Here is a 13,282-nt window from a genome sequence, read left to right as displayed (position 1 = left end):
GGATTCTCTGGGGAGCCAGTGCAATGGCCAGGGTAGAGATGGTGCCTGTTCTTTTACTTGGGCTTCTCTCAGAAGCTTGTAATAGCCAGTTGTACCTCAGCCATAATCACTCTCATGGGTGTAGTTCTGCAAAGCTTCATATTCTCTCTCACCTAGTTCATGAAACCACAGGGGGGTGTTGGTGAGAAGTTATGAACTCAAATGTGAGCAATTAATAATGTGAACAACAACAGTTTCTATTTCTATCACATCTATCTCTGGAAACATTTTATCCTAGCTATCTTGATGCCTAAATGAGATTGGAACCTGGATGAAGGACATCTCACTGAAGTTAAACCTAGGAAAGATGACCTTTGTAGAAAGAGGGGAATGTTTTGAAGAACTGTCCAACAGTGTGATATCACCTTCCATCTAGCTTTGGAAGATTCTTGTAACTTAGAGGGCGGTGCTAATCTCTGCTGCTTTGGGCCTGGTTATTTATTAAAATATGGTTTTATAACTTTTTTTTAAATAAATCACTGGCAACTTTAATTTTTGAGTTATTCCATTTTCCCTTTCTCGCCATCCTATCAGTTGGAGCCAAAGAGAACTTTCCTTATTGATATATTTTAGAGACATGTACAATGTCAGAGTTTGCATAAAAAGATGGTATTCCCCTCTTTCTTGTGTTAACACTACAGGCATCTCACGCAGAAGGCTGTTATCACAGCAGTTTTGTCTCAGATCCATTACATGGATAAATCATTGTGAGGGAGGTAAATTTGGCTTCTGTCTTCTCAAAATTACTATATACAGTCTGCATTTTTAATGTTAAGAGGCTTAGGACAGCAAAGTGAAGAAGTAAAACAGCCATCTGGGGGAGCAGATGTTCATATGTTGCTGTTAAAGCTGCTTTGAAGGACTTATTTTGATGGAATCAATCAATTACAGTTATTTTATATTAAAATTCTAACCATGGCAAACTTTTCTCCTTGAGATTTCTACTAAATTCAAGTTGCATGAAACTACTAAACTACTTGAAACTACTAAATTCAGATTGCATGAAATAAAATAACAAAATTTTAATCCCTTCATGGCTGAGAGAACTTTGAACCCCTTGTATTGAGGGTGTATAGTTTTCCTTAGGATAATACCTTTCAGATCTCAAGAACTATACATTTCCTTTGGAACACTATGGAAACAGTACATTTTCTCATTAATACTGATTAATTTAGTGTCTAGTCACTGAATTCTACCCAAAATTCTACACTATTCACGTAGCTGAAGTTGTATATCTTAGATCGACCCCACGTGGTAGTGTAGACAAGCCCATACACTGTGCTTGGTGGACCTCACATGATCATTTTGATCGTTCTTTCTTTTCCATTGACAAGCCTCTCCAAAGATTAGGTTACACCTACAGTTAAAATGCAGGTTGTTAACTGTAACTAAAATGCAAAAGAACTGGAAACAGCATTTTATAGTTGTTTAACACTTCATACATTCAGCAAGATGCCAGTGAGCCTAATTTATAATTCTTAGCCTTTACCTTGCATTTCATACCGTCAGAGCACTTTATAGAACTGGACTCATCCTCAGGACAGCATATGAAAAGGGGAAGTATTCTAAATCCTTTTGTTGCAGAGGAGGAAATAAATTTAAGTCCAAGAAGTGTCCAATGTCCTAACCACACCCTCATGCTATCTCCCTAGATGTGGTGGTAGCAGATGGTGGCATGTTAGCTGTATTAAGGCAGGGCATCAACTGGAGTGCTCGAGATAACTAAACACAATCCAAGGCATCTGTGGACTTTTATAAAAATTAAAAAAAAAAGTCAGAATATGAAATAAATAGTTTGGTTCTTCTGTATGCTCCTTTTAAGTCATAATTTAAATGTCTAAAAGCCAATATTTTTGTTAGAAAAGGAGATGTGATTCTATTTCGCAGAACTGGATATTCTACCAGCTACTCAAATGTTGCCCACAATCAAAAGTGTAATTCCTGGAAAATGATCTATCAGCAAGTACTTCTTTATGCAATACTCAGAATCTCTGTATCATCACAGAATTTGCATCTTGTTCAGTCTCCTCTCACCTGCCCTACAAGCCATACTGAGCTCTATGAAAAGCAAAAAAAGACTGTTGTGAGAAAAGGCAACCGGAACTAAAACGTTGTTGTAAGGCACGTTAACCAAAGCATCCAACAAGCTGGAAAGGTGCTGAGCACTGCTGCTAACTTGAAGTGCCAACACAAAGCAACATCAGTGTGGGCAGCAAGGCTTGCAATGTCTAAAAGCTTTATTTGTCCAAGCTCTTAAACTGAATGCATGCTACTGCAAGGCCTCAAATGTCTATGCCTTTCATTTATCATATGTGATATCAAGGCCATGGTTATCTATAGCTTCTGGAATGCCCAGAGAACATATATAAGATTCCCAATTTTGTTGGCTTAGATGAGAGGTTATCAGTTCTCCCTAATAGCTTTGCTGCTGCACCACTCCTTCCAGATTCTTCTCCCACCCTCACCTTCATGCCTTCTTCCATGCTGCCTCCCTTCAGTCCCTATCCCTGTGCACCAGGTGTTCTACCTTCTGTTCACATAGATCACTCGTTAAAACTCACGTTTCCCCTCAAGGCCATCAGTGCTAACCCTGCTAACTAAAAATGTTGCCATCAACCAGTTCAGTTAAGGAAAAACCCTACAATGTAAAGCAGTGATCCTCAGAAGCACGTATGATTAGTTTTTTGTGTGACAGCTGTCACCTTGGCTCCAGAGGTCCCAGGGTCAATAAAATCTGGTATGTTCTTACTGAACAGTGTAAGAGAGATTCCAACACTGGTGATCAGTTTCTGAATGTGATTCAGCGTCAGAGTTATTAGCAAATGCTAAGGCAGAAATTTGGAATGAAATTTGGAATTTGGATATATTATCTCTATTTTACAGGTGGGTAAACTGAGTCATGTAGCTTAAGGACTTGTGCCTTCTCCCATTAATGTCAATGGAAAAATTCCTATTGACTTCGCCAGTGCAGGATGAGGTGCTTAGTGACTTTCCCAGGCCTTAGCAAGAGTTGGTGTTAGAACCAGTTTTAGAATTTAGCAATTTCTGGCTCTGTGTCTTCTGCTCAGATCATAGGACGCTGACTCTGTCTCCATCAAAAGTCACCGAACTAGCTGCCTATTATCTTATGACTCTTTTTGTCTTTATATACATCTTCAGAGAACAGTGTGAGGAGGTTCGTTTGCAATGGAGTCGGAGACATCAGAAGGAGGTGTGTTCAGACCGACTGGCCCAACTGGCCCTTAAGGAAGAATTGAAGAAGCAAGAGAAGAGAGAGGAACAGATATTTGCAGAGCTTTGGGAAGAGGACCGATTGGCCAAGGAAAAACGAGGGATAGAGGACTTCCAGAAAAAATCCGAACAGAATGAAGAATTGCTGAATGTGCTTAATGCTCAGGTAGCTGCACTGGATGCTCAAAGAGAGGAGGCAAAGCGACTGAAAGAAGAAGAGGCTCGATTACTGGTAATTTGATATAGTTTTCAATGCAGGGTCATAATTAAAGGTTTACCTTCCATAGATATTTAAATTAGTGTGCACCTTACTTGAATCTTCTGCTGATTTTCACAGCAGGCTACAAAGCTCACCTGTGTTAATAAAATATTCCTGAAGGAACAGGTTGAAGGATAAATGTTTTTAGTTTGACTGGGCTGGGAGTGGTTGAAAATTGACCCTGGAGTGAATAGAATCTTCTTATGTGTGGGTTTCAATGACTGAAATGCTCAGAACCTAGCATTGGGGAAGGGGCTGTTTACTAGTATATGGCTGTGATTTTCAAAGAGAAAATGGAAATTGGGCATCCAGCTTCCTCAGGTTGCTCTGAAAATAGCCTATATTTCTACAGCATCTAGCACAGTGAACCTGGGTGTGGCCTAAAGCACTGCTGTAATACAAATCATACTGAGCACTCGATGATAATAATAGATGCAGATTATAAATCATGTCTTCCATTTAAAGTAATGGGAATTAAGCATCCAAATCCCTTTGGTCTCTTCGAAAATCTCTGCCATGTAGCAGTAAACAGTCCATGTACCATTTCAGTCATTTCAAACCACACATAGGAAAATTTCTGTTTGCTCCAGGGCAACTTTCAGGGCACACCCAGCCAGACTAAAATCACTTGTCTTTCAACGTGCTTCTTTAGGGAAAAAAATATTAAAACAGATAGGCTTTGCAGCCTGCTCTAAAAGTCATTTCCATGAAAAAAGATGTGGAAGTTGGCAACGTTATTTTTTTAATACTGTGTCTGCAGCTACTCCTACTGAGAGGGTTCATTTGGGTTCAGAACAGGCAATGAACAGCAAGTACGGTAGGTCTTTGTATCCTTGTTTTATCAACATTTTTATGTGATTGCCTACCACAAATTATTTGAAAGCTGTTTTCTCTCTGCAATAATATCGTAGTATTTCATTGCTTTAAAGACAATTTTGCGCCTCATATTAAAGTCCTCTAATGTTCAGAAATGCATTGGCAGAATTGATAAATAGGCACAGTATAGCCAATTTCTACTAGCCATTGCAATGGAAATTGATTATTTAGGGAGAAAAATAATGCTATCTTTGCGGTCTTGGACCTTGTCCATCTTACTGCACCAACCTGTGCTAGCTGTAGCTCTTAGAAAATGGTTGCTAAGTGCTGTTCTGTTTAACATGATTTACATGCATGGTGTAGAGTTGTGTTTTGCAGAAACCTGCTTCAGCCCTTCTGGAATGTCCACATTCAATCCTGCTAAAACTATGTCCATATCCTCCAGAGGATGAACAGTCTGGGAGTTTTGTGCTGCCATCACATGATGCCACACTGTCGTACAGTGGATGCAGTGCACTGCAGACATTATCCAACACGGATGCAGATCAGTCCTTTGTCACAGCTGCTACTGCTCAGTTTTTTGCCATTCATAGGCATCAGACTGCTTATAGTTGGAGAAGTTAGTTGAGAGCAGGGAGGTTAAATACCCTGGGTAGTAGCTGTTCCAGCATTGTTACTATTGTACAGCTCTGTTCTATCTCATGGGCCTGTTTTGGCAGTAGAGTGTGGTGTATGCTGTGTATCAAATACTAGACTATCAATCTACCCTTTGGAGCCCTGAGAGAGTGTAGCTGGGCAAACTAATCTGTCTCCATCCTGCATCTGTTTTGTTTAGGGGTACCCTCCTCAAAGAGTGTTGTACATTAGCACACTTGGTGTTGGCAGATGGGATATCAGTCAGTGGGATGATTGATATGGCTTTGGCTGATGTTGCAGAAGGGTAACAAACATTTATGTTTTGGACTCTGGCTACTGTGATGAGTTTGGGATAAATGCCTAAACAGATAATTTGCTTGCTGGTGTTAAGGAAGCTTGGAGAATGGGGTAAATAATTCTGGCATTAGCATCTCCATCATATGTTGGCAAATTTTACAGTTGTTACTAGAGATGTATTTCCTAATTCACTCCTCATCCTGTCCCACCCTTGATCTTTATTCCATTGTTGTCATTTATTTTCAGATGATTTCTCTGACATCCTGTACAGTAACTCCTCACTTAAAGTCATCCCGGTTAACGTTGTTTCATTGTTACGTTGCTGATCAATTAGGGAACATACTTGTTTACAGTTGCGCAGTGCTCCCTTAATCAAACATTGTTTGGCAGCTGCCTGCTTTGTCCACTGCTTGCAGAATGGGCAGCTCCTTGGAGCTAGCTGGTGGGGGGCTTGGAACCAGGGTGGACCGGCAGCCCCACTATCAGCTCCCTGCAAAATTGTTTTTCTTAACCTCTGAGGATAGGACAAAAAGCAATGGGCTTAAATTGCAGCAAGGGAGGTATAGGTTGGACATTAGGAAAAACTTCCTGTCGGGTGGTTAAGCACTGGAATAAATTGCCTAGGGAGGTTGTGGAGTCTCAATCATTGGAGATTTTTAAGAGCAGGTTAGACAAACACCTGTCAGGGATGGTCTAGATAATACTTAGTCCTGCCATGAGTGCAGGGGACTGGACTAGATGACCTCTCGAGGTCCCTTCCAGTTCTATGATTCTATAATTCTACATGGGGAAAATTGGGAGGACCAGTTGTAACAGTTCTGTGGACACAGTTTGGAGTCTTTATTCACATTAGGAAATTACTTTTTTTTTTTTTTTTTAACTTAAAACCATGCTATAGCTTACCACCAAAACAGTTTTAGCATTGATTTGAACAGAACTATAGCGTGGTTCCAAAGCATGTTAATTGTGGATGCAAATTGTGTTATGCTGTGTTTGGATGCAGCTGGGTTTGTAAACTCTTTCATATGTGGTATGTACAGGAATTGTCACTAAGAGTATGACTTTCTTTCTTTGGTTTCTCAGAAATGGGTTAGGTTAAATAATCCTGAACACACACTTGTAGGGTTTCAATCCTACACATTTAATTATTTCTTTCCTTAAATCCCAGAACTTTACTGTCTACACTTTGACTCTCTCAAATATAAAATAGATTATCTCAAGTGGTTTAGCCGTGGATAGAGAATGTACATACAAAACTGGCATTTACACATGCAAAATTGGTAACTATGTGTGCAAATGGGTATGTAGATATGCCATGACACATGCTGTGCAATTCCACTGGGGTTACTCCTGTCTCCAGTGGAGCTATTCTGAATTTATAGTGGTGTAACGGGAAGCAGAGGTTGGCCAGATTATTAGACATGGCTATGGTTAATATTTATTGTACACAGATTCTTTTGTGTGAAAATTTGAAAGTGTTCATATACAAATAATGAATTGCTGCTACTCTCGATTTGCAACAATATATGAATCATTGCGCATCGTAACTGTTTAGAGAGAGCACCAGTCTCTCCAGTAACTTGGCAATGAAACATACATGATAATTAGAAAGAAAATCCTGAATTCTAATGAATATGCTAAAATGTTCACGCTTTAACAACTGTATTAGATGACAATAGTAAATTTGAAATCCCCTAGCGTCAGTGAGCAAAATCTTCAATATTTATCTTCCCACTTATATGTTCCAATTAAACTAATCCCAGCCATCTTTTTGTTGTTGTTGTTTGTTGTTGAAGTTATACAGTGATCTTGCAAGTTGGCTACTCTTCTTTTATTGTTGCAGGAAGAGGAAAGGAAGCTGTTTAAACTAGAAAATGAGCGAATTCAGATGGAGAAATTACAGAAACAGAAGGAACAAAGGGACGTGTTGATCAACTCAGCTCGGGCAAAGATGAAGCGTCTTAATCGGGAAAAACAAGAGGAACTTGCTCTAGACATGAAGATCCTAGAACGAGTTTTCCATGAATCCCAGGAAGACACAGAGGGAATAAAGCAAAGAAAAGTAAGGGAAAAGGGTATTTGATCTTTTTCAAATTGTGCGACAATGTCTGATCTCCTGATCTGGACTATTTCCATTGACCGCAGTGGAGTTACATAGGTGTGAGATCGAAATCAAGCCCAATTCTGTTTATAAGTTGATTTTTTTTTGTTGGAAATCTTTTTATATTTTATTAAGGTCTTTGACTGCGTATTTCATCTTTTCTTGCCTGCACTCTACTTTTCTAAAGGAGCCTGTTGTCATCTTAAAGGAAGAGGGAAACATTTTAAAATGAATACCATTAGCTAGGTTTGTACTTGACCAGATTAGAGTTCTGGGGCAAAGGACTGGAATCCCAGACGATCATGGAATCTAATCTGGTCTGACCCACATGCTGCTTCTACTGTGTTCAAGTCAGTGGCTCTTTTGGGGTTTTACACAACCTGGCTGGGAATAGAGGTTAGAAAGCCTAATGCTAAGCTTTCTGCAGTTTCATGGATGTTGTTGACTGGATGTTTGTAACTGCAGAGAAAAATAAATCTTATTTTAGCTGAAATGAAATGTATTACAAGACGAACAAAATTGTTTAAAATCTTTAATTATTAGCTAGACATATATGTAGTTTAAGTTTACAATTGAAATGTTTTAAATGGCACAAGCTGACTTGAATTCAGACGTCTCTGTCTCTACTACAAGTTCACTAGCACTTAAGGTTCAGTCTTGCATTGTGCTTTTGGGCTTTTACTTTTTTATGATTTATAAAGATAGCCTGAAGGAAAAAAGGGAAGGGAATCCTGCTTGCTTTTTACTTTAGAAATTCAAGTCTTGTTTTCAATCAGGCTGTTTGCAACTATTTTTTTAACAACTATATATCTCCAGTTTCCTTTCCTGGTATTAAAAGGATGTTTCTGTTAAAGTTCAACACCTGTCTCCTTCAGTTAAGGTGCTAAAGCTTGTAATAAACATCTCTGTTTCCTGAAAACATCTGAGTTCAAGAAACCTGCTATTTCTTAAAGTAAAAACAAGTAGATTCACCACCGCCTGGAAACAAAAAAATCTTTTGCAGGTTACCTTTAAAGCCGAGCAAGGAACTGTACTCTTTACTCTGATTTAGGTGTTTATAAGCTAGTGCATGTTAGGGAAATGTTGCAAATATTTCCTACATTCATAGCATTCGTTCAGTTCCATTGGGGTTAGGCAACAGTGGGAACCCTGGTATAGAAAAGGTACAGGTCTGCCACTGGCATTTAAAGCACCATGTCAGTTAGACCAGTTCAAAGCAAAGTTAGATGACTTGGTGCTTAAAACACTGGTTGTACCCAGCATTGCTGGCAGTGGTGGTGCTGAACTGGTGTTATTAACAGTGGGATGTTTTTGCAAAGCTTCTGGCTCCGACAAGACTGGTGAAGTTATTGGCTGTTACAGGAAAAAGTCAGAGTCCTAAACTCAGATTCTGGCACGTAATTGGAAGAAAAAATAATTTTGAACGATGTAGTTAGAAAATGTATGTATTCGTATGAATGAGTCTGCGTATTCTGTTAATGATTTACCATAAGATTGTAAGGAGTTTTTTCATATTTAAAAGCACTGCAGTTTACTTTGAAAACAGGGCTAGAGTGTCTTTAGAAGATAGGGTCATAGAATCATAGAGTATCAGGGTTGGAAGGGACCTCAGGAGGTCATCTAGTCCAACCCCCTGCTCAAAGCAGGACCAATCCCCAGCTAAATCATCCCAGCCAGGGCTTTGTCAAGCCTGACCTTAAAAACCTTTAAGGAAGGGGAGATTTCACCACCCTCCTAGTGAAAAAGCTTTTCTTAATATCCAACCTAAACCTCCCCCACTGCAACTTGAGACCATTACTCCTCGTTCTGTCATCTGGTACCACTGAGAACTGTCTAGATCCATCCTCTTTGGAACCTCGTTTCAGGTACTCCCACAGTATTCTTGCCAGCAACTTAAAGAAGGTTGTTGTACTAAAAGTCACTGGTCTGGGTTCTATTCCTGGCTTTGCCACAAAGCTGCTGTGTGACTTGGGGCAAGTTACTTCATTTCTTAATGCCACAGTTTCCCCAGCTGCAAAATGAGGATCATGATTACAAAAAAATGTAAAGAGCTTTGAGATCTACAGAAGAAAGTGCTATAGATGAACTAAGTTGGATCATGCCGGCTCAAATTATTCTTCTGTGTTCAAATTTACTGTCTAGATTCGTTAATTCAAAATATTACATTATGCTTTAAGAAACCTTTTTCTTGATTTCATCAAAATGTTAATTTTAGCCTAATGATGCTTCCGATGCTAAAGAAAGGTTTTCAGTCCTGATAAGGTGCAATAATGCTGGAAATATTTCATAATCTGAACTGAGTTTTGTTTCAAATTCAGGTTTAATTTATTTTTACAGTAATTGGCCAAGTTTGTGAGTTCCTGCATTCAACTTGATGGCATTTCTCTGTCTGTTTGTTTGTAATGCAATAACTTTTGAACACTGAATCCAACCAATTCCAAAATTTCAGGGAGTGTTGTAGGTGTCAAGGGGCAGAATCCTATTAATTTTGGCACAAATGGGAAAACTGGCAGGGCGGAATAGGAATTGTGACAGGGTGTACAAACCCTGCATCACACAGGAAGGAGTTAAGGAGTTGCTCTCGGCCGGAGTGGCCTGCCCTGCCACACCTACAAGTCATGTCAGGAATGGAGGAGGGGTTTGACACTGGGGAAGTTCACTACCTCCTGGGCAGCTCTGGGATGACAGCAGAGTGCTGAGCTTCCCACCTCCCAGGGAGAGGCCTGGAAGAGAGCAGAGCCTACACCCTTGCCTAAAAGAAAGCCTAAGTTCCCTGAGGTGAAGGGCCCTGTATCCTGTTCCTTGTGCTAGGGAACCTGTGGACTTTGAGCCATACCGTTCAGAGTGCTACTGAGCACCCCAATTGAGTGACTGGACACAGAGTGAGCACACAATTCCGTCACCTCCCGAAGAGGCACTGTTGAAAGACCAAAACCCTGCCAGAGACACACACAGCCCATTGCATCTGATCAGCAGACCCATCAGCTTCAGAGGGGGAATACACAGCCGCTGCCAATGTGGGGGGGGAGCAATGGTATGGGGGGAAAGGGAAACCTGGGAGGGACACAGGGCCCCTGCCATCAGGCAAAGGGGCAGCAAACAGAGCCCTTAGTATGCGGGAGGAATGAGGGACATTGGTATGGGGGAAGGAAGGAGTGTGGAGCACACAGAACTCCTGGCATGATGGAGGGGTGTGGGATTGCAGGGGTCCCTGAAATAGAGGGAGGGTAGCACACGGACTTTATGCAGGCTGTGGAGGGATGCTAGGAGCCCCTGTTGTGTACAATGAGCTCGTCCTACAGATGCTATGAAGTGCACCATGCTCTGGTAATAATACTTTTCAGTCATAGGGCGTGAGTCGCTTCTCACATCAGTGTAAATCCAGTATAACTCTTTTTGAACTCAATGGAATGACCAGTGTAAAACTGGAGCACAAAGTGATTATGTGACAGCGAGATGTGGCAGAGTTTGGAAAAGAAGCCAAGGGCATGTCTATGCTGCATCTGGACATGTCTGTGCTACATCTGAGCATGTTTGTGCAAGCCTCCCAGCCCTGGTCAACTGACTTGTACTAGTGGAGCTCATGCTAGTGCGCTAAAAACAGCTGTATAGATGGTGTGGCTTTGGCTGGGAGCTTGGGGTCTGAAGTATGTGGGGTGGCTTGAGAAGCTAAGCTCCAGCCTGAGCTACAACGTCTACACAGCTGGTGTTAGTGCACTTGCGGAAGTCTGTGGACCCAGGCTGGGAGTCTTCCTCTCGGATGCAGCATAGACGTGCTCCCAGTCTTTTTCCCAGTCCACCACCAGACACTGCTTTCCATGAATAAAATGACTTTTGAAATGCCTTTTTGAACTAGTTTATTGAAAGTCTATATCCCGTCCACATTTCGTAGCAAGAGCTGTTGAAGGAGCAGCAAATGTATCGGGAATATCTGGCTCAACAATTGGAAGAGGAGAAGCGTCGAGAGAAAGAAATGGACAAGCTGCTGGAGGAAGAGATGGAGAAGTCTTGGGCTAAGAAGGCTGAGCAAATGAGATTGGAAAAGGAAGCTAGGAAACGGCTAATGAAAGATGTCCTGGATACGAGACGACTGCAGATTGAAGAGAAGTGTAAGAAATTTCAGCACAATTAGTCTGTAGTCAAGTATTGCCAATGGTAAAGTGAATGCAAGTCCTGTCATAGTCAATTGTGGTGTCACATGCTTTCCCTGAAAGCAGAATTTGGCCCCAAGTACATGTGGGGGACAAATGGGGGACCCTGGTATGCAGCATTGAGGGGGGCACACAAAGGAATCGGGGACACACAATGCATAGACACTATTACAACAGATAAAACAGTGCTATTGCATTAGGGCCCAATGCTACAGCCTTACTCATACAAACAGTCTTTACTCATGCGAGTTATCCCATTGACATAAGTGGAACAAAGACTAATCAAATAAAGATTATAGGAGTAAGCCCTTATTTCAGAACATTCTGAAATTGAAAACATGAAATCCTCTCTTCTAAGTGACTGATGTGGGTGGAAAAATACCGACAACATCTCTCCTGTTGCTTTTGTGCCTTTCCAGAAGCAGCAAGGCTCAAGCCTGCCATTAAGAATAAGCTATTTGGATTTAAGTTTACATCCTTCCAAGGTTAGCAATGCATTTATTTTTCCTTTTGCAGTGGAGAGAAATGCAAAGCACCAGGAAGAACTTGCTCAGGACAAGGAACTATTAGTTGAAGCCATTAAAGAACTCAATTCTATAGAAGAAGAAAAATATTTAAGGTATTTTTCCTTATGCTGTCGGTACATTTTGTAATAAAGTTGGGTCTTAAACTCTTCAGAATTGAATAATTCTCATTTTGAAGTAGTAGTGTAATAACAATGGGCTTTATTCTGTGCAAATTTTCTCTGCAGGTGCTATGCTGTGTAGCCAATTTGCTATTGACTATTCAGTATTACCTATGTTATACTGAAATTGGTATTACGCAACCACCCAAACCTGATTGTTCATACACAGTTGTATTCCACCAAGTGTAATTGTCTTGAGCTTACTGGTTGTTTTTAGTAAGTACATACCCATACACTGTGATTTAAGAGGTGTATTCCTTAAATTCTATTAATAAAAGTTATTAAGGATTGTAACATTAGCTGAGTTTTTAGAGAGATTAATTTAACTATTTAAGCATAAGATTTGGAATGTTCTGGCTTATTGCAAAACTCTGTCCACCATTGAAGAATATCAGCTGACTGTGCATTCAGGCATTGAAACACAAGACCACACCATCAGAACAAATTCTCACTAGCTTATCATTGCCTGAGGAAAGAATACTAATACTTAGCACTATCTGAAATACGCCAGTTCTAGATGTCATGTACACAGGCCTTCCTTTACAGTTTCATGTTTTTACTATCCATAATGTTTTATCCACTTGATTCCTTTTCCATACTATTCCACTTGATTCCTTTTCCATACTATTGCCCACTCTGATGCTTATTTGGAGAAAGTAATTGAGTAGCCCCTTCCAGAGCCAATATCCCTTTCATTTCATGGTGTTTTGGCAACAACTTTATGGTTAACAGAAAAGTTCTCAGACCATCTCTTGGCTTTGGTGGCAGTCGCACACTGTGGAGGAAGAGGTGCTGGCCATATCACTTAAAATAGATGTGCTGCGTTTTGTTGTCAGTGTCAGAAAGCAGAGTCTTGCCACATGGCTCTCACAGCATCTCATTAAAGCACTGGTTTTGAGGAAACTCTTGACACTTAAGTACCGTGGTGATGGGTGCTTTAGAAATACTTGAGGGAGGTAGGTAGGTGGGCTGTTCAAACAGCACTCCCGAGGATAGCAAAGGTAAAGTGCAGGTCTTGGCGCAGAACACACTTTCTTCTCGCAAACCATTTCTCAGAGTAACGTTAG

The 13,282-nt window shown here is 40.6% G+C and overlaps 1 protein-coding gene across 2 annotated transcripts in view; it reads left to right on the top strand.

Annotated features, from left to right (window-relative positions):
- Window positions 1-13,282, top strand: part of CFAP53 (cilia and flagella associated protein 53) — a 34,096-nt gene that overhangs the window by 19,832 nt on the left and 982 nt on the right. For both annotated transcript variants that reach the window (XM_037902746.2, XM_037902745.2), the window contains exons 4-7: window positions 3,199-3,502; window positions 7,122-7,340; window positions 11,272-11,488; window positions 12,047-12,149. In XM_037902746.2, coding sequence (XP_037758674.1) covers window positions 3,199-3,502; window positions 7,122-7,340; window positions 11,272-11,488; window positions 12,047-12,149 — 843 coding nt within the window. The remainder of the gene's footprint in view (window positions 1-3,198; window positions 3,503-7,121; window positions 7,341-11,271; window positions 11,489-12,046; window positions 12,150-13,282) is intronic.

This window comes from Chelonia mydas, chromosome 5 (genome assembly GCF_015237465.2).
Source record: "Chelonia mydas isolate rCheMyd1 chromosome 5, rCheMyd1.pri.v2, whole genome shotgun sequence".
NCBI lineage: Eukaryota > Metazoa > Chordata > Testudines > Cheloniidae > Chelonia > Chelonia mydas.
This window is presented reverse-complemented; position numbering and strand designations above follow the sequence as displayed.